Raw genomic sequence first — 27,186 nt, 5'->3', positions numbered from 1 at the left:
GTCACCTATTCCTTTTCTCCAGAGATGCTGCCTGACCCACTGAGTTACTCCAGCATTCTGTGTCTATATAACAAATAAAATATTCATATTGTATGAGAAGTGGGGTTTTTTTCATATTAGCCATTTCTGAAACTTATCTGAAATTTTTGAATGCAAAGATTTGATTATTGTGGAGCAGCAATCTGGAGTCAGAATTTGACTTAAGTTCTGTGGTTGTTACCTTTGCAAATTTTGCAGCAGCTGTCTGTTAACAAAATTTGTTTCGAAGGTGAGCAAGGCAGCAATGGACAGCTTGGATATGAAATACGCTGCATGGATTTTTCCTGTCAAATAAAAGAGAAAATGTTACATAATTGCACTTAATAAACATCACTTTGCCTTCAAGCGCACACTATTATATAGAGAGACTCAATACATTAGTTTTATTATGAAAGATAATCATTTAACTTTTGCACCGAAAAAGGATTTTATGTTTATTTATTACAATTGTGTATTTTAACAGATATTCAATTCTCAAATCTAAATACCTTCTGGAGTATCGGACACCAGTTTCACAATTCTCTTCCCTCTGCCACTTCCAACTACACCATCTTCATACCTCACACCCACGCTAACAAAATGCATTAATTGATGTTAATGGATCCTAAATTGTGAAGCAAAACACAAGCCCCAAACAATGCTCTTGGCTGAAGCAATCAAAGCTGAAATTGTATGCTTCATCATCAAAATATCAATGTTGTTCCTCCTTACTGTTCCCACTGTTGTTTTACTGAGAAAATACCTGATTATCTGAATTGAAAAGTCACAATTATGCATTGGGCACAAGTTGCATTTCATTTGGAAGTACAATGGAATAAGTCCCTACCAGCAAGGTAGCATTTTTCAATGAATGTGGGCTGCAATTAAATTAAGGATTTTTTTTAACAACTAGACACAGATTAGATGCTATGGACCAGGCCACCTTGATTTAAAAATAGGGCCATTTTCATTCCTATCAGACTTTGATGGTTTCTATTTGGACAATTAATCTGCAAAGCCTCTTTTTCCTCATCCAGACAGCAGGTTGGAAATATTTACCTTTTATTGCCAGGCCCTCAAAATTCCACTGAATTCATGTGAAAGGGCAACGCAATAAAATATTGCTCCTACTTATAGTTCAGGAAAAGCACAGGGCCTTGCTTGATACCACTGTTTTAAATAATAAGCAAAAGTTTAAACGAGATTTCCAGTCAGTGTGCAATGTAGTTAAGGAGATATTTGCTGAAAAATACTGAGGAAGATGTTACATTGCAGGGAGAAGTTAATTAACTTTTTGATATTCATCTCAATTATCCCCCTCCTTTACTCCTTTTCATTCTTATCTCTCTGGTTTAGAGGGTAGAAAGATCACATATTAAATGTTAGGAGACAACTAATATTTTGCTTGTCAACGGTAACATCAGGGGTGCTTCTGTAACAGTTAGACAGTGAACCAGCATGCAGAGGACTGGACTGTTAATCTGAATTCTGCCTGGCAGCTGAGAATTTAAATTCTAGCAATTAAACAAAGCTGGAACCCAATTGGAACCGAATTTTAAAAATTCAATTAGTTTGCCAATGTTCTTCGGCAAAGGAACCCTCCCTCCCTCCCTTGCCCAGTCTGGCCTCTGTGAATTTAGGATCTCCACAATATGGTTGGCTCTCAACTAACCTCTGGAATGGCCTGAGATTCTACTCAGTTTAGGGGATAATTAGGAATGGATAATAAATTCTGGCCTCTCCGGCAACATTCACATCCTTTGAATTAATCCCAAAATGCACTGGTCTGTCACTGGAGCTGGTTAAAGATCATCATTTAAAAAAACATAAATACGGCATGATATTAAAGTAGAACGAAAGCTTGGACCTTTTTAATTGCCCGTTTTTCCTACTTTCCTTCCCATGGAGCACATTTCTACAATTTTTTTAAAAAGTGTGCAAACTGAGAGAGAGTGGAACATCTTCTCACAAGTAGTAAACATCATGCCTGCCTGGTAGGACATCCTGGGTGGCGTGTCTCCTGCACAAAGCGCTGCAATTTTAGAATCAAATTAACTCTGATTTCCAACCTGCTCCCTTAAGACTTCCACATTAGTGATAGAGTTTGAGAAATTTTAAGTGAATATATTAAATATATATATATATATATTAAACTACTCTGCTAAATAACTTCACACATGCTTCAACAGAAACTGGGACTTTATAGTAGAAGCATTGTTACACCAAATATTCTTCAAAACTAATATTAATTGCTGGCAAAAGTGAATTATTTAATGCATTTGGATTGCATTGGACATTTTGACAAGTACCGGACATTTGCACAAATCATACAATGTAACCTATGTAATCAACAGAGACTATCATGTAATCCTTGCAGACATCACTGAATTTTGAATGTGTGTTTTTGTATTAAACTGACTGAAGCTGAAAACATTTGACATTAATGAACCATTTCTCATTTACACTGATGGTTATGTCTGATCGACTATCTGTTTGGCTGCAGCATTAGATTGTTAGATCGACCATTGGACAATAGACAATAGACAATAGGTGCAGGAGGAGGCCATTCGGCCCTTCGAGCCAGCACCGCCATTCAATGTGATCATGGCTGATCATTCTCAATCAGTACCACGTTCCTGCTTTCTCCCCATACCCCCTGACTCCGCTATCCTTAAGAGCTCTATCAAGCTCTCTCTTGAATGCATTCAGAGAATTGGCCTCCACTGCCTTCTGAGGCAGAGAATTCCACAGATTCACAACTCTCTGACTGAAAAAGATTTTCCTCATCTCCGTTCTAAATGGCCTACCCCTTATTCTTAAACTGTGGCCCCTTGTTCTGGACTCCCCCAACATTGGGAACATGTTTCCTGCCTCTAACGTGTCCAACCCTTTAATAATCTTATACGTTTCGATAAGATCTCCTCTCATCCTTCTAAATTCCAGTGTATTCAAGCCTAGTCGCTCCAGTCTTTCAACATATGACAGTCCCGCCATTCTGGGAATTAACCTAGTAAACCTACCAATCCAGGGTCTTTATCTACCTTCCCCTCCCCCCCCTCCCCCATTGCCTCTTCCCCTCTACCTCCACCCCCATTCCCTCCCCATCCCCCACACCACCTCCTTCCCCACCCTATTCTGCCTTTGTTTTGGTTTTATTTGGTTAAATAAAAACAGTGCAGTCCAGGACCCTCAGCAGGTCACTGAACACAATCAACTTCACAAAAGATGATAATTCTGAAACATAACGTTAAAAAAATTGGAGTGGGAACTCATCCATGCATTAAGCACGCCGTAATAGTGCAAACGCATTGAACTCTGCTTCTGAAATTCATTTCTTGTTTTCAAAACATGTAGAAGCCATCCTCAGCAGTATGAAGTAAACACACGGCATTGTGCTTCCAAACCTTAGCTGCTCTGATGATGATTAAAATAAACTGTGAAAGCCCACAGCCATATTTGTATCACCTGCTTACTGCATGGCACCAAGAACTTTCTACTCTTGAGTACAGTCATCTCACCAATGAAAAATAATCATTTGCAAACAAGAATAAAGCATAGATTTGACTTTACATTATAAAGCCTTCAGTCAGAAAAATGGGGACAATATGACATTAAATAAGTCCCCACCTTGCACTCCAATAGATAGCACTCTCCTGATGTTTTCCACTCTGCCATACTTTGTCCATTATAGTAGAATTTGTTGCCAAGGACACATACAGCTGATAATAAAAGCACAATATTTCAAATTAATGCTTACTTGTTCAACTAAGCAAATGCTATTTGTAAATAATGAAAGTGAAAATAACAAATAATAATAATATTCATTTATTGTCATTGCAACGAGTACAACGAAATTAAAAAAATAGCCAATCCTGTTATACTGTATGTTGTTTCTATCCAATATACGACCAACACAAGTGCTTTCCCACTGCAAAGTAATTGATTTCAGTTTCCTTCTGCATCTGGAGGTGCTGGCACACTTTATAGTACAGCCATTCTCTACTCTCATGTCCCAGGGCTTTCAATTTGCCTGACCTAAATGGTTTTCGCTTTGTGAAATTTTATCAAAAAAGATGTTAAAAACTGAAATTTAAATAATTTTTAGAATGAAAAGAAACAAAATACAGTTTATTTCTAGGCAAAACACAAAGTGCTGGAGAGATTCAATGACTCAGACAGCATCTGTGGAGGGAATGGACAGGCAACGTTTCAGATTGGGGCCCTGTTACAGACTTAAAATATTGCCTGTCCATTCTCTCCATAGATGTTACCTGACCCGCAGAATTCCTCCAGCGATTTGTGTTTTGCTCAAGATTTCAGCATCTGCAGTTCCTTGTCTTTACAACTTATTACTTGTTCGAACCTTGACAACCAAAGAACACATCTCAACTTTTACCTGCAAATGCAAAAATGACTGCTAGTAATTGAAAACTTCACTGTCTTGCATTTTATTCTGGGACTTAGGACAGTGGTGCAGCTGGTAGAGCTGCTAACACACAGCATCAGAAACCAGGGTTCAATCCTGACCTCGGGTGCTGACTGTGTGGAGTTTACACGTTCTACCTGTGACCGCATGGGTTTCTTCCAGGAGCTCTGGTTTCTCCTAGACATGCAAGTTTCTAGGTTAATTGGCTGCTGTAAATTGCCCTGAGTGTGTAGGGAGTGGAAGTAAAAGCGCAATAACATTGAACTAATGTGAACGGATGACCAATGGTCGGCATGGTGGGTCATAAGATCACGTGATAAGAGCAGAATTAAGCTATTCAGCCCATCAAGTCTACTCCTATTTCACCATTCAACCATGGGTCAAAGGGCCTGTTTCTATGCTGTATCTCTAAAGGCACATAAGGCTATTTCATCTCTACTTTCCTGATGGGTGTACAGTAAACAATAAAAAGAAAATGCTGAAAAGACTCAACAGGTCATGCAGCATCTGTGGATACAGAAACAATGTTAACTTTTTCAGGAACTTAATCCTGACCTGCTGTTTCCACAATTTTCTATTCTTGTTTCAGATTTTCTACATCTTCAAACTTTTAGTGGGAGACAGACTGCAGATGTTGGAATCTTGAGGAATAGACAAACAGCAGGGGAGCTCAACAGGTCATGCAGCATCTGTGGTGGGAAATTGACAGACAACTCTCGATTTTGGACCCTTCGTAAGGTTTTTAATTTTTAATTCTCATTTACATAGCAAATATAGCTTTGTGACCTTAGTAAAAATCCACAGTATTATGCACTCTGTAATAACCAGACTTTCACCAACTCAAATCTATGCAATATTGGCATTTCTTTATACTTCTAAATCTACTTGTTAAACACCAAAAATTATGTTTTACCAACACAGCAATAAATAACCTGTTTGAAACCCAAAGACAGCAACTCAGTGGCACTTCATCTTGATAAAGCTAATGTGGTGGACATTTCTGTGGATTCATTACTCCTGTTTGACATCACCATCCATTCAATGTCCACCCAAATGGTTTTTAGATTTCTCACGGAGTTCTAGTGATTAATCCAGGGTGACCAGCACAAAAATATATTGAAACAGGTACAAAGTACCCTTTTTTTATGGCATAAGTAATAATTACTAGAGATATTACTGGGCGGCACAGTGGCACAGCGGTAGAGTTGCTGCCTTACAGCACCAAAGACCCTAGGTTCGAAACTGATTACGGGTGCTGTCCGTATAGGATTTGCGCGTTCTCCCTGTAACCAGGCGCGTTCTCCGGGTGCTCCGGTCTCATCCTACATTCCAAAGACATGCAGGTTTGTACGTTAATTGATTTCTGTAAATTGTTCCTAATGTGTAGGATAGAACTAGTATACAGGTGATCGCTGGTCGGTGCGGACTCAATGTTTCCAAGCTGTATCTCTAAACTAAACTGCAATAAACACAAGAAACTGTAGATGCTGGAATCTACTGGGTGCGCACCCAATGTGCACACATTACTCCCCCCATCTTCCACCACACTAGTCACCCTGCTCCTTTTCATCCTCTGTGTGCTCATCTCCCATCAATGAGTTCCATATTTGCCTTTCACTTCTCCCCCTCCTTCTCGCCCTTTGCCATTCCACCCATATCCCTCCATCCAGCTTTACATTTTCACCTGCTCGTCTTTCCATTTTCAACAACCTTTTGTCACCTTTTCATCTCCAGCCTCTGTCATTTGCACCACCCATCTGTCAATCACCTCACTCACCTGTATCCACCTATCACTTGCCAGGCTTTACCCCATCCTTAGATCCCTTTTTCAGCTTCCTCATACTCCATAAGTCAGAATATGGGGCCCAACCCAAAGTATTGTCTGTCTATTCCCTTCACAGATGCTGCCTGTCTATTCCCTCCACAGATGCTGCCTAACCCAATGAGGTTTTTACTCAATAATTACTAGTGTGCTGGGGGAAGTTTCAGTATTATGCAATTGAAAATCAGTTTTCTTTCAGAATGTAATAAGATAATGACCATTACTAGATGCGGCACAGTGGTGCAGCAGTAAAGTTGTTGCCTTGCAGACACCTGGGTTCAATCCTGACTATGGGTGCTGTCTATATGGTGTTTGTACGTTCTCCCTGTGAATAGTGACCACATAGGTTTTCTCTGGGCGATCCGGTTTCCTCCCACACTCCAAGGACATACAGATTCATAGGTTAATTGGCTTCTGTAAATTGTACATAGTTTTGGGATAGTGCTGGTGTACCTGGTGATCACTGTTCGGCATGAACTCGGTGGGCCGAAGGGCCTGTTTCCATGTTGTACCTCGAAAGTCTAAATTCTAAAGGTCATTTATCATCACTCCAGAAATTTGTCCAGGCGCTCCTGAGCTTGAGTCACCTCTGTGCGCCTGATGCAATGATTCCCCCTAGGGATGATGTCATTTCCCATGCAACTCTTCCTGTGGAGCATTGTGGGTGAACTATGACCTCATGGTTCTGGGAGCATATTGGTCACAATTTACTGGCTGGATTTGTTAGATTTGATGTTGGAAAATCAGCCAAAAGTCATGTAATTTGCAAAGTGGGGTCAGATGATATATAAAGAACCTCAATTGCAATTTTGAGGTGGCAATAAGTGGAATCTGCAGTGCAGGCAGACTTTGTCTGCAGTTCAGGTGCTCAGTAACGTACCAGACTATCAACTAGAAGGACCGAGCTCATATTGTATGTGAGTGCATAAGTTATTTGGTGCAAAAGAACCTAAACTCATTTCATCAAAAGATTCAGAATTATTATTCCACATTAAGTGTTCAGCTATGGGACATTTTAAAGTGAAGAATTCATGAAAACCAAAAATAAAAATCACCAAGGAATAATCAATTCAGAGGAAATATGCCCAGTGAGAAATGAACTTGAGAGCAGCAGGAAAGATTTACACAAACGCCTGCAAATGCTGAAAGAATCTTGTATCAATTGAGAAATAGAACTGAGCCCGGAAGTTGTGAGCTCAAGCACAATATTCTATTTAGCAGAAGGATAGACTTCAAATTCCACTGGTTTAATAGTTTTCCAGTAACAATGAATGACACTGGCTGGCAGCTCACTGACTGTAACGCATGATAAATGTTGCAATCTATATTCAAAGACTCCCATCAGCCAACCTGCCTATATCACGCACATTGCACTGTCTGATGACATTTTTAATTGTTTTTCACCTTCTAATGTTGGACACATCGTCAATGAAGATGAAGGGAATCAGTTCAGGAGATTTGTTGATCTTAAAAAAGACACAAAATGCTGGAATAACTCAACGGCTCAAGCAGCATCTCTGGAGAACGTGGATACATGAAGATTCAGACTAATTACAGTAGTGGGGGGGGGGAGAGAAAGCTGGAAGACAGGAGGGACAGGACAAGGTGTGCCAACTGACAAGTGGATAGAAGTGAGGAAGGGGTGGTTGGATAGGCAGATGGTTGGACAATGTCCAGAGATGAAAAGACTAAAAGTGTGACATAAGGAGAGATGTTACAAATTGTGAGGCCAGAGGAAGGAATCTAGGTGAAAGAGGAGGGGGAGGGGAGGCATGTTTTGGCAACATCAAATACACCAACTTTGGTGAATACAAAAGATTTCAAGCACTGTTTTTCAATAAGTCCACTGAGTTCTGGTCCATATATATATATCTCTCTTAGCGAACATCGCTCAATGATTATTCTTTCATCCATTTACTGGATGGGGCTTCACTGACAAAGTCAACATACACCTCCTTTCCTTATTTATCCTTGAGAAGCTCATAGTGACCTGCTCTCCTGAAGCATTGCAGTGTGTGTTTGTGAATCTGTGCCACTTCTAGGCCATGTCAAAGACATGCTGTGGATTTAAAGTTGAGCCATGTATAAACCAGACCAAACTAAGGTTGTGGCTTATCTATCTTCTGGAACTTGTTTTGCACAAATTGTCTGCTGTATTTTCTACATTCCAAAGGTATTTTCAAAGCTATAAATCATTTTGGAATCTCCAATATAAATCTTTTTTTTAAGAATCCAACTATAAAGACTCAATTTATTCACAAACACAAAAATAAATTGTGTTTATCTCTTGTAATTTGCAAGAATAGTGGGACTTCCCATGTACTGTCACCCCACAGAAAATAGGCTGACGTTTGTTGATGAATCACAAAGAGCAGGGTCACTGATGCAACTTGAGGAATTACAGGAACTCAAATGACCCCTTAAAGCCACATAGAAACCAGGGGAAAGGGACAAGTCTCAAGATTACATCATGTAAATTCTTACACAAAATGCACATTTGTGATCAGTAGAAAAAAAAAAAATTGATGACCACACATACTCCCTTTCTGTCTGTCTTGACCCGAAATATCACCCATTCCTTCTCTCCAGAGATGCTGCCTGTCTTGACGAGTTCGTCTAGAATTTTGAGTCAATCTTCAATGTAAACCAGCATCTGGAGTTCCTTCCTACATACTCCCTTACTGAATGTTCATCTGATAACTCACAAACTTGCTTTGTGCATAACTGATCGTGAAGTTTGTCAAAATGGCAGCAAATGAAAAATGATGCAATTTTCTAGTTGACCATCAAGACTCCAATGCCTCTGCACCATGCATAGTCTCTATTTATCGTGGTTAAATATCTGATCAAAATTTACTCTTTGGAATAAAATTGTTTTGGTGAAGAGGTTGAGTTTCAATAGTTCAAGAAAAAAATGAACAGACTCCCAACAATACTTAATTGTAGAATATATTATAAGACACTCACGCTGGCATTCCTTACAGCATTTGCCTTCCACATAGACGGGAGCCTTGCCTGGAGGACAATTCTCTAGGGGGCAGATCAGCCTCTTACACCGCACTGTTCCATTCTGGGAAAATAATACAATGTTATTTTAAGATTGTTTTTGCTAGCTGTCAACATTGCTGAATTATTAACCGCTGAAATAACTTATGAATGACTATAACAGACCAAGTGTCCTGTAAATCTCTTCAATGTCATATACAAATCAGTTTGAAGTCAAACTGATGATATTGTGACAACGATATATCCCCAACTATAAAATCTAATTTAGAGAGTTTGGGACTCCTTCTGCATGAAATCCTTTCTGATTTTAGATGCGGCAGAAGCAGGAGGTGGTTTCATTTGACACTTCAGTACGACTGTTTTACAACTGCTTGTTATTCATGGGACACTGAAGGAGGCCGTTCTGGGCATTAAGTCTTGGACAGCTCACTGAGCAACCTCACTGGCCCACTTTAGTTTAGTTTTGAGGTACAGCATGGAAGCAGGTCCTTCGTCTAACCGAGTCCATGCTGACCAACGATCACCCTTCATGCTGGTTCTATGTTATCCCACTTTCTCATCAACTCCCTACACATTAGGGGAAATTTACAGAGACCAATAAAGCTACAAACCCGCACGACCTTTGGGATATGGGAGGAAACCAGAGGACCAGGTAGAAACCCACACTGTTACAGGCAAATTGCACCTGTTATTCCAGCAACTTGCTTTCTCTCATTAACACCCCAGCCATCTACTGCACTAAACGTAAATTGTAGCCACTAGTTACTTAATGACCAGCATGGCTTTGGAATGTGGGAAGGCAAAGGAGCATAAGGGGAAACCCATGTTGCCACAGGCAAAACATGTAAATCTCCGTACAGACAGGGCCAGAGGTCAGGATCGATCCTGGCTCGCTGGAGCCATGAGACAATTGCACTATTGTGGTACCATTGTGGTGTCCCTGCTTAATCAGCACATCAGTACATGGTGCTGGAGCAGGTCAGGCAGCACCTCTGGAGAACATGGATAAGTGACATTTTGTGTCAGGACCCTTCTTTGACCTGAAACATCACCAATCCATGTTCTCCAGAGATGCTGCCTGACCTACAGAGTTACTCCAGCATTTGGTGTATTGTTTGTGTAAGCAAGCATCTGCAGTTCCTTGTTTCTACACAAGTACATTGGAGCAAGAGAAGGTGGCTTGTCTCCTCAGTCCTGCACTGCCACTCGTGCTCTGTGCCAGTTCCCCACAGCCCTCTATTCGCTGATCTTTCAACAATGTATGCACTTCCCCTTTAGGTAACCCCGATAATCTCACTCCTACAACCCTCTGGGGTAAAGAGTTCCAGACACTCACCACCCTCTCCGAGAAGAATGTGCTATATCTGCTGAGGATTAGTTGAAACGTCTCACCAGGAATTTTCAATAAACTTTGTCTACTTTGTTGTTGTTCCTTCGCTACAAGTTTAGAAAAGACTGATACAGAGAGAAACACTGCAAACCTCAACAATGGTTTTTGAATAATCTCTTGAGAAACGATGGCTGCACACTCTTATGCAAGTTTCAAGGAAGTGGAATTCCTGGCTTGTTAAAAATGACCACCGTTTTTGATGCAGGACCTATAATGCTCGAGATCCTTACATATTTTTAGTACATGCTAAAATTTAGATCCTGGTTGCCTGGCTAATCTATCCATCACAATTATCCTTTCAGTATTAAAAGATCATTTCCATATTATGTACAGCATGGAATTTAGTAATTACCAACATTGATTTTTTTGCTCTCAGGAGGCAAGTTTTCTCTTGTGGTGTAGTTTCCTTCTGATATGAGATTTCTGTACTCCCAGCAATATTAATCATGAGGGGAATAAATTGAGCTGCACTCTCCAAAGATCTAACCTCAGGGTATTTGACAACATTGAGCAGTTGGAAAATAAATCTCAAATGGCTGGACCTTGTAAGCAGAATGTATATTGCTACTGACTTGAGTGTTTTGATCTATTGCTGCAACAGTTCCTGAACAATCGTTGTAACGTCCTAACCCCACCCTTCTTCAGTCTCATTTAGTTTAGTTCAGTTTAGAGATACAGCACAGAAACAGGCCCTTCGGCCCACTGACTCCATGCCGACCAGCGATCCACACACACTTATACTATCATACACGCACACTAGGGACAATTTACAATTTTACCGATGCCAATTAACCTACAAACCTGTACGTCCGTGGAGTCTGGGAGGAAACCGGCGCATCCAGAGGAAACCCATGCAGGTCATGGGGAGAACGTACAAACTCCGTATAGACAGCACCCGGAGTCAGGAACGAACCCGGGTCTCTGGCGCTGTAAGGCAGCAAGTCTACTGCTGCGCCACCATGCCGCACGGCTGCACCTCCATGCTGTCTCATATCTGTTCCTGCAATCTTTAGTCACTTTATTCTAACTTTTGTGTGTCATCCTTAATGGGTAACAGAACCTCTGTAACCATTACCATTTAGTCCACAACCATTCATTTCATCCAGCTCCTCAAACATGCTCATCTCTCTGACTTAATCTTTGCAAGATCCATAAACCTGGAACCAAAGCTGATTATCCAATTGTAAAGCAAAAATCTACAGATGCTAGACTCGAATGAAGGATTAAACAATGAAGTCGAAACTGAAAGTGCTGGAAATACTCAGTAGATCAAGTGGCATCAGTGGAGAGAGAAACAGACCTACATTTCAAGTCGATTACCTGTCTTGATGACCTGAAAGGATAACTCTGTTTCTCTCTCCACATGTGCCTCCTGATTTGCTACATATTTCCAGCAGTACTTTATCCTTTCCTCTCGCCGCTTCCCCGTCCTGCCCTGCTCCCAGCATCAGCTCATATAAAGCATCATAGGCATTTTCAAAATTAAGGGTACTCCAAAACAGGCATCCATTGTTCATAGTGAGTTCATAGCTCATTAAATGTGGCAGCACAAATAGATAGGTGGTAAAGAAGGCATGTGGTATGCTTGCCATCTATATTTAAGAGCTCTATCTAGCTCTCTCTTGAAAGCATTCAGAGAACTGGCCTCCACTGCCTTCTGAGGCAGAGAATTCCACAGATTTACAACTCTCTGACTGAAAAAGTTTTTCCTCATCTCTGTTCTAAATGGCCTACCCCTTATTCTTAAACTGTGGCCCCTGGTTCTGGACTCCCCCAACATTGGGAACATGTTTCCTGCCTCTAACGTGTCCAACCCCTTAATAATCTTATATGTTTCAATAAGATCCCCTCTCATCCTTCTAAATTCCAGTGTATATAAGCCTAGTCACTCCAGTCTTTCAACATACAGCTTAATCCTTGTCCGACTTCCTCTACCCACCACAGTAATTCCACATCTACTTTTTTGGATTGTGGAAAATGGAAAATATAGAACAGAGCAAGAATTGGCAATCCGTGGTCGAGGGGTACCTTGCATGTGCAGTTCTTACAGCCATCTGTCCAATACACCGACTCCCTGTAGACTTTATCTTTCACCTTGCAGCTCTTCTCACAGTAACACTGATCCAAACTGTTCATCTTCTTTTCGGCATAAGATAACTGGGTATAGATTTACATGCAATCATTATCATGTTTTGCAACCTTTTTCTTTCAAATTAGTAATTATGTGCAATCAGGGAAACTACTTCCTGTGTTTAAATAATTTCTGTAAGGGCATCCTTACTGTACAAATGCATGTGGATACAATCATTCTATTTAATAACCCTCCAATTGACCTCATCTGCCACAATAAATTGCACGATTACATTTAACATATTGAAACAAGGCATCATAGATTCTGTGGTAGTGTAAATGAAAATGTCCTCAAATCAGATTCCCACATGGCTGACTGGCTCTGTGAATAGCTCTCAGAACAGCTGATCACGGGATATTGTCATTCCCAAATCGAGTGACTCCAAAAATTGCTTCAAAATTGATGCAACTCAGTTTTATTCAATGTTACATTCCCCAAGGCTCATTTGTAATTGAAATGATATTGAAGCCTGAGTAATCTAACTTATGTCAATCACAAAGGCTTTGCAAATGAGAAGAATTTATTTCCTATGATGTCTTGGCTAATAGATAAGGTTTGGCTTAGACAACATGGACCTAGGATAGTTAAGCCGAACTTCATAGCATCTTTGCATTTTGCTGTAAATTATTTCAAATGTAACTGCAAGGAAACAATATACCAAGAAAGATAATTGAATCATTTACAACAAGGAGTTGAAACCAAAAGCAAACTGTTCATCATGTCACCACAGTGGCTACAAGGCATGTTTTGTCTTTTTTTTAAAAAGTTTGTAATGTTTTTTGAATAAAGTATGGAATACGCTTTTGAGTCTCATTCTGAAAAGAAATGGTAGTCATAGCAAAAATCATGGAAGACATATTTATTCAGATTAATTGATGATCCACCAAAATATCTCCCATCATCCTGGCCAAAATTCCTCCTTAACCAACAATATCAAAAACCTCTTATAATTACTCTTATTCAATGTTCTAACACAAAGTTGTAACAAAAAATATTATTTTATTCTAACACAAAGTTTTCACCATCCACATATTAAACAATTTCAAGCGTACTGTTGTATATCCAATGAATTACTATAGGATAGTTTATAAATTATATTTTAACTAACCCTTGAAGAAATGAATCATTTTAGCCATTATTAAGTATTTACCTTTGCTGAGGTTTTGGCTAAAAGATCCTGGAGCTCCATAATCTTTTGCACAAGTCCATGGAAGTCATTACACGTTGGACAAGCTGAAATGAGAGAACTGAGGTGCTTAAAATGTGAAAGTGGAATTCAGGAATTAGAGAAGAAATAAAAATATGAATGAAAATCAAAAACTCAAGAAGACAGTAACATGGAATTCAGAAAGATAAGGCGTAAATGAAGGAAATACATTACAGTTTTAATACCATTTAAATGAAAAAGGTTAATTTCTTAGCTGTAAATATTTGGCAGACCAGCACGTGATTACCATCTACCATTCAAACGATGTTCAAGTCTTTCAGAAATTCACTACATTTTCTGTTCCATAATGTATCTGATTTTAAGATGATTTAAATGACTGAAATCTCCTGACCATAAACAAAGACAATTATAGAGGAACAGTATGGCACAAGTCTGTGCCAAATATGATGTCAAGGTAAACTAATCCCTTCTGCCTGCAATATGCCCCTTACCCCTTCATGTCCTGCAAATACATGAGTCTATCTAAAATCCTTTTAAATGCCACAATCGTATTTTGCTTCCACCGGCATCACTACCAACATGTTCCAGCCTCTCCAATACATTCTCCAATGCTCCAGAGTAAACAATCCAAATTTGTCCTCTCCTTACAGCTCAGATCTAATTCAGGCAAAATCCTCATAAACCTCTTCTGCTCCCTCTTAAAGGTCTCCACATCGACCATATAATGGAGTGGCTAGAGCTGCACACAGTACTCCAAATGCAGCCTAATCAAAGTTGTATGAAGTTGCAACATGAATTCTTGATTCTTATACTCGATGCCCCATCCAATGAAGGTAAGCGCACCATCTACTTTCTTGACCACACTATTTACTTTGTGGGGAGCTATGGACTTGAAGCTCAAGATTCATCCCTCTGAACATCAATACTGTTAAGGGTCCTGCCATTATCTGTATACTTTACCCTTACATTTGACTTCCCAACATGTAACACCTCACACTTGCCCTGATTAAACAGCATCTGCCATTTTTCCACTCATATCTGTAACTGATATATACCTTGCTGCATCCTTTGACAGCCTTCTTCACATATATATATCACAAACAATAGAGGACGCAACACTAATACCTGTGAAACACCACTGTTCACAGAACTCCAGCTACATTAACACCCTTCCCCCATTACCTACTGTCTTCTCTGGAAAAGCTAGTTCTGAATCCAGACTATTAAATTTACCATAGATCCCATGCATCTTAATCTTCTGGATCAGCCAGCCAAGAGGGGCCTTGTCAAATGTCTTGCTAAAGTCTGTGTGGACAATATCCACTGCCCTATCTTCATCAATAACCTTTATCACTTATTTAGAAAACTCAACCGAGTTTGTAAGACATGATCTGCCCCAGACAAAGCCATGCTGACTATCCGTAATCTGCTCATTCTCTTACACATTCAATTATGAAATATACCAGTCATTCTGAAACAGAGTGCATTTTACTGCTAAAGCTCGTACGATATGTTGATATATGTGCATATAGATCTAAAAGAATCATTAAACATACTTCGATTGAGGTTGGGGCATTGAGTGATATACCCTTGTGGCATCACCAGAATCTGAACATCTTGCATCACACCCTGCAGAGAGAGCAAGCCTCATCGTTAATTGTCAATACAACAGACCCTCAGCATATTTCTCTGCATTATATACATTATGGAATGACAGTCTTTATTGCAAAAGGGAAGGGGTACAAAGGTAGAGATGTCTTGCTCCAACCTTGCAGGACCGTTGTGAAGTCACAGTATACTGTCCAGAGCTTAGATGAATAGAAAGTTGTCTTACTGAAAATATAACATTCTACGGGGTCTTGACAAAACATAGCAGATCTTTAGTGAAAATCACGGTTCTGCTTCCAAATGAAACCAAATGACTTTAAATGAAACAACGCTCAATTGTCCTTTTTTCTTGGTCAGGGCCAGGAGACAAGTATGTCACTATGTGGGGTAAGAGGGGCGGAGAGATATGTGAACCTGAGGATGGTGGATGGTGTGATAGATAATAATGAAAATATGAGATATATCTCTATGAAGATCCCAAACTGGCTCTGAACATTGCAGAGGCAGCCAAGCCCTGCTGCCCAGCAATGCAATGAGCAGAAGTGCAATGATACCTGTAGATCAGTGCATGTTCCTTTAACATAGTGACCTCACCACTACTAACCACTCCCCATTGTCTCTGGTATAATTGTAACTTCCCCACCTCCAGCTCGCTCTCTAGTGCCAGTGATGACCACGGACAGCTAGGGCATAATGTATGTGTAGTGTCATTAATAAACTTATATAGTAAAAGACTCTGCCTACGAGTGGCATCCTTTTACATGGTGTCAGATCGGTAGACTTGCGTCTCCTGTTTATCGGTTTTTAGTTTATCATTTGTTTCTCCCAATTGTGTCCCCTCCTTCCACTTTGCCATGTCTTCCTCGTGTCGTCGTCCGGACACGCTCGTTTTCGATGAGGACATAGTGCACCGCTGGACTGTCTTCCAGCGGGACTACGAACACTATATAGCGATTGCCTATCCTGATGCAACTGCTGCGATAAAAGCTCACCTGCTCCTCAACCTGGCTGGTCCGGAGGCAATGGAACGCTATGCGTCGTTCCAATTCGTCCCTCCGGAGGACCGCAACGACCCGGTATGTCTCATGGCTAAGTTCACTGCCCTGTGCGATATACCCACCAATAACATTATCGAACGTTTCAAATTTTTCTCGCGGCGTCAGACTCCAGGGGAGCACGTTGACGCCTTCATTGCATCTTTACGACATATGGCTCGGCGGTGCCGCCTTCAAACGATTACACCCGACGAGATGATCAGGGACGTCCTGGTCAACGGTCTCCTAAACTCTAAGCTGCGGGATGAGCTCCTGATGAAGCCTGACCTGTCGCTGACGGACGCCATACATGCCGCACGCATGGCCTCTGCTGTTGGCTCAGTATCTCGGCCGGCGCCCCAGGACATAAATTTCACCGGCCGCCGGCGATTGAATGACCCGCAGACCCGGGTCGCCCCCTCCGCGCCCGCTATGGTCACCCCTCGCAGATGCCCAAACTGCAACTTCTCGTCACACAGGTATAACGTTTGCCCAGCGCAGGGCAAAACTTGTAATTCCTGCGGGAAGCAGAACCATTTTTCTGCAGCTTGTCGTTCTCGTGGGAGACCTGTCCCTGCTCCTAGAGGGAGTCTAAACAACCTTGCCAACGATGATAGCGAAACCGGTTCCCGGAACCAACATGAGGTACTCCATGGCTCAGATACGACTTCCTCCCATGGAGACTCTCTGGTGTTTTCGCTCTTGGGAGCACCTGCATTGATAACGGATCCATCCGTGCATGTTACAGTCAATGGACACTCCTTCCCTGCCAAGGTCGATACTGGGGCGTTTGCAAATGTTATGTCTGTGCGCCTCTTCGAGCAGATAAGTTCGGGGGAGAGGGTTACTCCTGACAACTCCCGCCTCCATGCCTATGGGGGAGGCGTTCTGATTGCCGTGGGAAAGGCAACGGTTATCTGTACTGTTCTGGAGACCTCTCGGCCCCTCACGTTCCTCCTGCTAGCATCTGAAAACGTCACCCTGCTGGGCGCCCGTGCATGCCAGGACTTTGGTTTGGTCTCATTTCACCGCGACATCCACCTGGTGCAGGCCCCCATGGACCCCCTGATCGAGTACCCTGACCGATTTGATGACGTCCTGGGGAAGCTGCCCTGTGCCTACAAGATCGTTGTGGACCCGGGGGTCGACCCAGTGGTCAGACCGGCCCACCGTGTGTCTTTTGCCATGAAGGGCCGCGTGGAGTCCACACTACGTGGCATGGTGGACATGGGCATCCTCAAGGAGGTGAGTGCCCCCACCCAGTGGGTCTCCACCATGGTGGTCGCTGCCAAGAAGGACGCGAGCGAGATCAGGATCTGCATCAACCCCAAGGACCTGAACCTGGCTATTAAACGCCCGCACTACCCCATGCGGACGGTGGAGGACGTCGCGGCACAGGTCGGTCCAGCCACGGTTTTCTCGGTCCTGGATGCCAAGAGCTCCTTTTGGCAGATACCGCTGGATGCACGTTCCTCCTTCCTGACCACCTTCAGCACACCGTTCGGCAGGTTCCGTTTCCTCCGCATGCCTTTTGGGATCAACTCGGCAAGCGAGGTTTTTCAGCGTACGATGGAGCAGCTGTTTGCTGGGTTGCCGTGCGCCATCATCGTGGATGACATCTTGGTGTACGGGAGGGACGTCGCTGAGCATGACCGACACCTCCGCCAGGTCCTGGACAAGGCTCGTGAGATCAACCTCAAGCTTAATCGAAGGAAGTGTCGGTTCCGCGTTGAGGAAGTCACCTACGTCGGCCACGTTTTCACGGCGGGTGGCCTGAAGCCAGACCCCGCGAAGACGGCGGCGATCACCGAAATGCCCGCTCCCACTGACGTGCCCGGCCTGCAGCGCTTCCTGGGCATGGTCAACTACTTGGGTAAGTTCATACCCGACCTCAGCGAACTGAGTGCCCCCCTGAGGGAGCTGACCAAGAAGGACAATGCCTGGGTCTGGCTCCCGCACCACCAATCGGCCTTCGTGGCCCTGAGGTCCAGACTCGCACGGACCCCGACTTTGCAGTTTTTCGACCTGAACAGGCCAATTGTCCTCACCTGCGATGCATCTCGGTTCGGCCTTGGTGCTGCCTGCCTGCAGCTCTACGACGACCGACAGCTGCCCGTCTCCTATGCCTCTCGCACAATGACCCCTGCTGAACAGCGCTACGCGCAGATTGAAAAGGAGCTCCTTGCCGTGGTGTTCGCGTGCTCCAAATTCAGAGACTACGTTCTGGGAAAAACTTTCACCATCGAAACAGACCACCAGCCGCTGGTCTCTATTTTAAACAAGCCCATCCACGCAGCCTCGTCCCGCTTGCAGCGAATGATGCTGCAGCTGCAGCGTTTTACATTCGAAATCGTGTACCGCAAAGGCAAGGAGATGTTCGTGGCAGACACTTTGTCCCGTGCCCCACTACCTTCCATTTCCCGCCATCCGTACGAATCGGCTGACCTGATGGTGTTGAACGTCAACATCGTTCCATCTTGGCAGATGCAGTCCCTGGTCACACACACTGCCGCTGATCCGAACCTTCAACAGCTTAAGGGCGTCATCCGCCGTGGCTGGCCTGAACGACGGTCTTCCCTGCCGGCTGGTGCCGTGCCCTACTTCCTGGTTCGGGATGAACTGGTGCTGCACGCGGGCGTGGTGGTGAAGGGTCACAAGGTTGTGGTGCCGGCTGCGCTGCGAGATCACTACTTCCACACTGCCCACAACGGACACCCAGGGGTGGAGGCCACGTTATCCCAGGCCCAAGCACAGTTTTACTGGCCTGGCATGGTCAAGGAGATCCGGGACAGGGTCTCCGCCTGCGCTGCCTGCAACAGCCTATTACCTCATCAGCAGCGCCAGCCTCTCCTGCAGCAGCCGGCTCCCGAGTTGCCATGGATGGCTGTTGCCGCTGATATTTTCGAGTGGCGTGGCAAACACTACCTGGTATTGGTGGACTCCTACTCCAGCTGGTTCGAGGTGGACCTGCTGCCGTCCCTCACGTCTGCTGCCGTCATCGGGAAGCTTCGCCGCCACTTCTCTACCTTTGGTTCCCCGGCATCTCTCCAGTCCGACAACGGCAGCCAGTTTACCAGCGCCGAGTTTGCTGTTTTCGCAAATCGGTGGAACTTCCGCCACATCACCGGCAGCCACGAGTACCCGCAAAGCAATGGACTTGCAGAGCGCGCTGTCCGCAGCGCTAAGGAACTGATGGAACGTTGCCGGCTTGACAGTTCGGACTTGTACCTTGCCCTCCTCAACCTCCGCAACATCTCCCGGGACCCCGCGCTCGGTTCCCCTGCCCAGCGCCTCATGTCCCGCACCACTAGACCCCCTATCCCCGTCTCCCAGCAATCCCTGCAACCCACGGCTCGGAGCCCTGCCGCTGTCAGGGAGCGCATCACTGAAAAGCAGCTCATTCAGAAGCGCTCCTTTGACAGGTCGTCCCGTCCCCTTCCACCTTTGTTCGCTGGCCAGGTTGTCCGGATGGAGTCGACCTCCGGTCACCACCGGCTGGCCGTGGTCGTCGGCAATGCTGACTCTCCACGGTCGTACCTGGTCAACTACGAGGGCACCGTGTACCGTCGTACCCGCCAGCACCTGATGCTGGTAAACGAGCCTGCACCGCCTCCCGCGATCCCGTATTCACCTCCCGTCCAGTCCGCGGTGCCTGATGTGCCTCCTGCTCCGGTACATCCGCAGTCGCCCCAGCCACCTTCCCCTCCCTCGCCTGCGCGTGCATCGCTTCCCAGTCCTCCTCCTTCCCCTGGTTCCCCAGCCTCTGTACCCGCACCCGTTCATGCTGCTCCTTCGACCGGAGGGGATGGTGGGTTGCGCACCCGCTCTGGGAGAGTGGTCAGGCCGCCTGTCCGGTACGGTGTGTACGAGTAGTCTGCTTGTAGTTTGAGCCTAGCGCATGAGCCGTGGTCACTTTGTTTCCAAGAGGAAGGATGTAGATCAGTGCATGTTCCTTTAACATAGTGACCTCACCACTACTAACCACTCCCCATTGTCTCTGGTATAATTGTAACTTCCCCACCTCCAGCTCGCTCTCTAGTGCCAGTGATGACCACGGACAGCTAGGGCATAATGTATGTGTAGTGTCATTAATAAACTTATATAGTAAAAGACTCTGCCTACGAGTGGCATCCTTTTACAATACCCAATACCACTGCATGATGTAAGTGACAATGTAACAATGAGGTTGGCAACGATAAATGAACCTTGAGTCACTAATGGTTTGCAAAGTAGCAATGAACAGTAAAAGGCCTGGATAGAGCGAATGTGGAGAGGATATTTCAACTAGTGGGGGAGTCTAGGACCAGAAGCCATTGCCTCAGAATAAAAGGACGTACTATAGAAAGGAGATGAAGAGGAATATCTTTAGTCAGAGGGTGGTGAATCTGCGGAATTCATTGCCACAGACAGCTGTGGAGGCCAAATTATTGGATGTTTTTAAGGCAGAGACTGACAGATTATTGATTAGTAAAGGTGTCAGGGGTTATGGGGAGAAGGCAGGAGAATGGGGTTGAGAAGGAAAGATAGATCAGCCATAATTGAATGGTGGAGTAGACTTGATGGGTCAAATGGCCTAATTCTGCTCCTAGAACTTATGAACTGAGGATGAATGATGATGAATGAAACAATGTTATGCAAGAACTACCCAAACCATGGAATGAATATGTGATGACGGAGTGTAGAACCTAGGTTAAATGGATGCCCATATAGTCCAGAGATGAGATGTGAATCTCTGGAGTGGTCTGACTCAGAAAGCTGTAAATACCAAGCCATTACAAACACTCACAGCTGAGATAAGAGAATTAAGGGATATAGGGATCAGGCAGGAAAGTGGAGTTTTGGCTTGTGATCAGATCAGATGATCTTATTGTGTAGCAGAGGAAGCTCATGGAACTGTGTGGCCCACTCCTGAACTTTTTAATTTTAAGATAAAGCTGAATTTGGACTGCCCCTGTTTCTTTTGTCTTGTACCAAGCATTCAAAATGTAATCAGATTAGCCATCATCTTATTGTGTAGCAGAGGAAGCTCTTGGAACTACGTGGGCCACTCCTGAAATTTCTTATTTTAAGATAGAGCTGAATTTGGACTGCCCCCGTTTCTTTTGTCTTGTACCAAGCGTCCAAAATGTAAGCCCCTGAAGAGATGTGCATAATTACTATTTTCATCTCAAGTAACTGAAATTTAAATAATTGATAGGGTTTTACAGTGTGGGACAGAATCTCTGGGGGAAAAGTTCAACATGAAGCCATCTGTTTTTTCCAGTGTAACATCGCTATTAGTCCTCAGAAATTTGTCTCAGGATCTTACACAGAGTCAGAATTGCACTGAGCATCACATTTCTTCAGCCAATTTTCATCATCTGACCTACATCCCAAAGCAGGAGTCTGAATCTTTTCAAGATTCTGGATTCCTATAAAATTCATAAGAATCTGACCAAACAAAAAAAATCAGATACCAAAATGTGTGGTTTTAACTGCCTATTGAGATCTGAAAGACTTGATTGGGGATTTGGGGAGTCCCACTGGCACAGTGGTAGAGCTCCTGCCTCACAGTGCCAGAGACCTGATTTTGATCCTGACCACGGGTGCTGTCTGTACGGAGTTTGTACGTTCTCCCCGTGACCTGCATGGATTTTCTCCGAGATCTTTGGTTTCCTCCCACACTCCAAAGACGTACAGCTTTGTAGGTTAATTGGCTTGGTATAATTGTATAAATGTAATATTGTCCCTAGTGTGTACAGAATAGTGTTAGTGTGCAGGGATCGCTGGTTGGTGCAGACTAGGTGGGCCGAAGGGCCTGTTTCCATGCTCAATCTCTAAACTAAACTAAACTGGAGGGTATCCTGAAAATAGGTCATTTATCTTTATAAATTCAGATAAAACTAAAGTGTAGAAACAAAGAACTGCAGATGCTGGTTTACAAAAAAAGGACACAAAATGCTGAAGTAACTCAGCAGGTCAGGCAGCATTTCTGGAGAACATGGATAGGTGACGTTTCAGGTTGGGAACCTTCGTCAGACTAAAACCAAAGTCTTTGACCTGTAATATCATCCCAGCACAAATTCATAGCCTTCCCAGTCCAACCTACTCTCACAATCAGATCACTTTCCATGTTCCCAATCTGACTAGCCCAGAATACGACCAACCAGTTTCCTACCACCCCCAATTAGTTAGAGTGGGCCATACATTTTGGCACCATTTTAATGAAGCCGAGAGCTTAGTTTTGCTTTGGCCACACACCAATAAGACCTAGCACTGCAAATAGACATCCTGTTGATACTAGCCTGGAAAAATTCACGAACCAAGTGAATTATTCTCAAGGCTGCTCACATACATGCACAAAACTCCACTCCCCAGAGGAAGTCTCACACTGAAGAGTCCTGGAGTAAGAAGCAATTGTCTCTGGAAATGTACTCTCAGTTTTAGGTTGCATGATTTCAAACAGATAAACCTTGAATATATTTCCATTCTAATATAATCTAATAAGCCCATTGTGACTGGCTCCAAAGCATTGTAGATGCCCTTGCCTTTGAGGAATCCTATATCCTTTCAGGAAAGCCTTTTCCTTTGCCCAATATTCAATTTCAACATTTAATTTAGTCACTGGTATCATTCACCTTCAATTACATAAGGAAACAAAAATATGTATGGTATGGTCCAACTCTCTGTACAAAGCTCACTAATTTTATTATGCTGATAAAAATACTCCTGAACTAATAGAATGATAGAATTCTTTGTTATTCAAACAGCCAGAATAATGGTGTCACACACAGCCCACAAAATTCCAATTTGCTCATTTACAGCAAAGTGACATATAAAGTCACTTCAACTCATGCTAAAGAATGCTGATGAATAATTTGGTTGTCAAGTATTTTGAAGATGTCCTGCCCATGCAAGTATCTCGGCAAACCCAGAGCTCTGCCCTGAATTGTATAATTGCAGTGTAAATGAAGAACTGCCAGGCAATTAAATATAGCTCTGCATGGCTGAAACATAACTACACCGTAAAAAGCAGCAGTGTAAATGTAGCTTACTTTTATGGCTTGTATGTCTGAAAAACCTTGTGAATTATTGATGTTCATTCAGTTGAGAGATTCAAATATGTCAACAGTTTTCAATATTCAGTATTTTTTATACAGATACAACTCAATATAAGGATATACATTTCCAAACAATTAATCCCTTAATAAAAATATTCTTTTGTATTGTAGAAAATGAATTCCAGATTACAATATTCACCCACCTTGAAAATGCCATGTATATTATTTCTTTGTCCCAACCAAAGTGTTGAGCCAGTGGGAATGTCCAAACACGGCCTTTCAATAAGTCGTTCATAAATCCTGCAGATAGAAAACAAAACGATGATTCTGTTACAGAACCGGCAGCAAAATATCAAGTCTAATAGAAGGAAATTGGTCTCAAATTGCCAGCAACAAAGATGTGCAATCAATTCTTAAGATAGACACAAAGTGCTGGAGTAACTCAGCAGGTCAGGCAGCATCCCTGGCGAAAAGGAATAGGTGACGTTTCTGGTCGAGACCCTTGAAGAAAAGACTTCTTCAAGGGTCTCGACCCAAAACGTCACCTATTCCTTTTCTCCAGAGATGCTGTCTGACCAGCTTACTCCAACACTTTGTGTCTATCTTCAGTATAAACCAGCATCTGCAGTTCCTTCCTGCCACCAATTCTACTTACTTTCAATGTTCAGATCCACAATGAATCCAAATGTTTGGAGATGAGCACAACTGGCAGCCCGTATACATACAGATGTTTTGTGCTTCAAGTCCAAAGATAGAATTCCTCATTTTATTCAACAGTGGTACCATTGGTGAAGCTGCTGCCTTACAGTGCCAGAGATCCAAGTTCAATCCTAACCTTGGGTGCTGTCTGTGTAGAGTTTGTTCATTCTACCTGTGACTCTCTGGGTCTCCTCAGGGTGCTCTCGTTTCCTCTCACATCCCAAAGACGTGCAGGTTCGTAAGTTAATTGGTTGCTGTAAATTGCCCCTGATGTTTGGGGAGTGGATGCTAAAGTGGGACAACACAGAACTAGTGTGAACGAGTGTTTGATGGTCATCATGGATTCGGTGGGCTGAAGTGCTTGTTTCCATGCTGTATCAGTCAATCCAACAATTCATCAATCAATCGGCTAAGTTTTTAAACATCTCATCATTATCTGAGCAGCCAGATGAGACAAAGCATTGGAAATGTAAGAGCTAGGTTCTTGTTTTGGAAAATAAGGCACAATGTTAAAAAAATCAATAAGAAAGGGATTTTATAATATTTAAGAAATCCCAGCCAAGGGCTGCTAATTAATTTTTCATGCAGGTTTTAAATGCTTTTAATAATTTAAATGTGGCTGTTATCATAAGAGCTACAGAATTCACCAAACTTACTTCAAAGTGTGGTCTAAACCCCCATCCAACTAAACAAATAGAGCAGCAAAGTATGGTAACCAGGAGTCTTCTGTGTCACATACCATCCAGATTTAGAAATATTACAGTTTAGTTTAGTTTAGTTTAGTTTAGTTTAGTTTAGTTTAGTTTAGTTTAGTTTAGTTTGGCGATACAGCATGGAAACAGGCCTTTTGGCCCACCAAGTCCACGCCGACCAGCAATCGCCTATATAATAGTTCTGTGTTACACACGAGAGACAATTTACAGAAGCCAATTAACCTTCAAACCAGCACGTCTTTGGAATGTGGGAGAAAACTGAAGCACCCGGAGAAAACCCATGTGGTCAAAGGAAGAAATTCTGTACAGACAGCACTGGTCGTCAAGATCGAACCGGGCGTCGAGCGTTGTAAGGCAGCAACTCTACCGCTGTGCCACTGTGCCGCCATATATATTGTTTCGGCAATATGCTGAGATTTAAGAATCAGAATCCAATGACATCAGTATAAGGGCTGCAGAGGTTGACAAGATGACTTACAACCAAATCTTTAAGCAACTAAACATGGCCGAGAAATGAACTTCTGCCCACATTATGAAATAAAGAGTAAAGGTACAGAATGTACAATTTCCTGCAAGAGTGATGATGTCAGTGGCATAATCTTTGCATAGTTATTTTGTGAATTGTCTGGTACATGTTGTGGAGATGAACTCATTGATCTGCATTCACCTTGATTGTTCTCGTTGGAACAATCTGAACTTTTCCTTCAATTTCAGTTCAATGAGAAAGTGTCTATTTCAGAGGAAAATGCATAATCTGCAATCGTAGCATCCATGTTAAATCAAAAAATGAATTCTACATTGGAAAATTGAACAATCTAAGAATTTGCCTCCAATGGAAATGGCCATTCATGGGATTTGGTGCAGCGATGAATGGTATCATTGATTGATGAATGGTATCATTCTGTGAAAACGGAATGGATATTATAGTTACATTTGACTTTGCTCATTTGTCCCTTAGTGTTTAGGAAGATTACTTACTTGTTACAGTCGACATATAAAATCAAGTGGGATGCACTGATGACTAAGGCAACTCGATGCCACTGGCCATCAGCCAAGGCATATGGGAACACCTCCGTGTGAGACTGATGGCTCCCAGATCGATAGTGAAAACGCACTTCATTCCGATGGCCACTGCTCTCCACCTCCAGGTATCTAGAGAAAAAGAGGATTCTTAGTGCCACAAAGGACGGATATATGAAGTAGAAGGAGAATGAAGCCACATTGCTTCTCCGGCAATCAAATCCACTTTGCTATTCAATACCCATGTCACTTGATTCAGTATCCAAAAGACTATCATTATCAACATTTAATACACTCAGTGACCGACGTCTACAACACCTAAGGTTGTACCAAAGATTTACAACTGACTACACAATAAATTCTTCCACACTCCGGGCGGTACGGTGGCATTGCGGTAGAGCTACTGCCTTACAGCGCCAGAAATCTGGGTTTGATCCTGAGTATGGGAGCTTGTCTGTACGGAGTTTGTACGTTCTCTCCGTGACCTGCGTGGGATCTTTGGTTTCCTCCCATACTCCACAAGAAGTACAGGTTTGTAGGTTAATTGGCTCGGTATCATTGTATAAATTTAAAATTGTCCCAAGTGTGTGTAGGGTAGTGTTAATGTGCGGACTAGGTGGGCCGAAGGGCCTGTTTCCGCGCTGTATCTCTAAACTAAACTAAACTATATTAATCTGTAAAAGGCCTATCCCCCTATTCTGAGATATTGTCTCCTAGTTCTGAATACTGCAGCCCGTCAGCATTTATCCTGTCAATCTATCTAAGAGCCTAACAGTCTCTAAATGTATGTCATCATATAGAATTTATTCACGGTGTTAGCAACATTCTTGCAACACATAATTAACTAAAATTCCTCAACTGCCTTAGTTTTTTTCAGTACTTCAATATCCCATACTTTGTTAAAAAAATATCTTAGTTTGCATCACCAATTCAATAATTAACATTGCCATTTGCCTCACCTTTATCCTGATTGCTCAGCTATTACAACAAAATAGGGTTAATATTATGTTTGTTGTATCCTTTTCTGGAAATGGAGATCATAGAGACATGGAGTCATATAGCACGGAAACAGGGCCTTCAGCACAACTTGCCAATACTGACCAAAATGCCC

The 27,186-nt window shown here is 43.0% G+C and overlaps 1 protein-coding gene across 1 annotated transcript in view; it reads right to left on the bottom strand.

Annotated features, from left to right (window-relative positions):
* The window catches only part of LOC144603681 (protein NEL-like), a 230,010-nt gene that overhangs the window by 156,253 nt on the left and 46,571 nt on the right, over positions 1 to 27,186 (bottom strand). The window contains exons 4-11 of the mRNA XM_078417297.1: positions 26,034 to 26,207; positions 23,847 to 23,943; positions 15,518 to 15,590; positions 13,944 to 14,026; positions 12,691 to 12,819; positions 9,234 to 9,336; positions 3,646 to 3,737; positions 221 to 323 (exon numbers count right to left, since the gene is read on the bottom strand). Of these exons, the coding sequence (XP_078273423.1) occupies positions 221 to 323; positions 3,646 to 3,737; positions 9,234 to 9,336; positions 12,691 to 12,819; positions 13,944 to 14,026; positions 15,518 to 15,590; positions 23,847 to 23,943; positions 26,034 to 26,207 (854 nt within the window). The remainder of the gene's footprint in view (positions 1 to 220; positions 324 to 3,645; positions 3,738 to 9,233; positions 9,337 to 12,690; positions 12,820 to 13,943; positions 14,027 to 15,517; positions 15,591 to 23,846; positions 23,944 to 26,033; positions 26,208 to 27,186) is intronic.

The sequence above is a fragment of the Rhinoraja longicauda genome, chromosome 20 (genome assembly GCF_053455715.1).
Source record: "Rhinoraja longicauda isolate Sanriku21f chromosome 20, sRhiLon1.1, whole genome shotgun sequence".
Classification (NCBI taxonomy): domain Eukaryota; kingdom Metazoa; phylum Chordata; class Chondrichthyes; order Rajiformes; family Arhynchobatidae; genus Rhinoraja; species Rhinoraja longicauda.
This window is presented reverse-complemented; position numbering and strand designations above follow the sequence as displayed.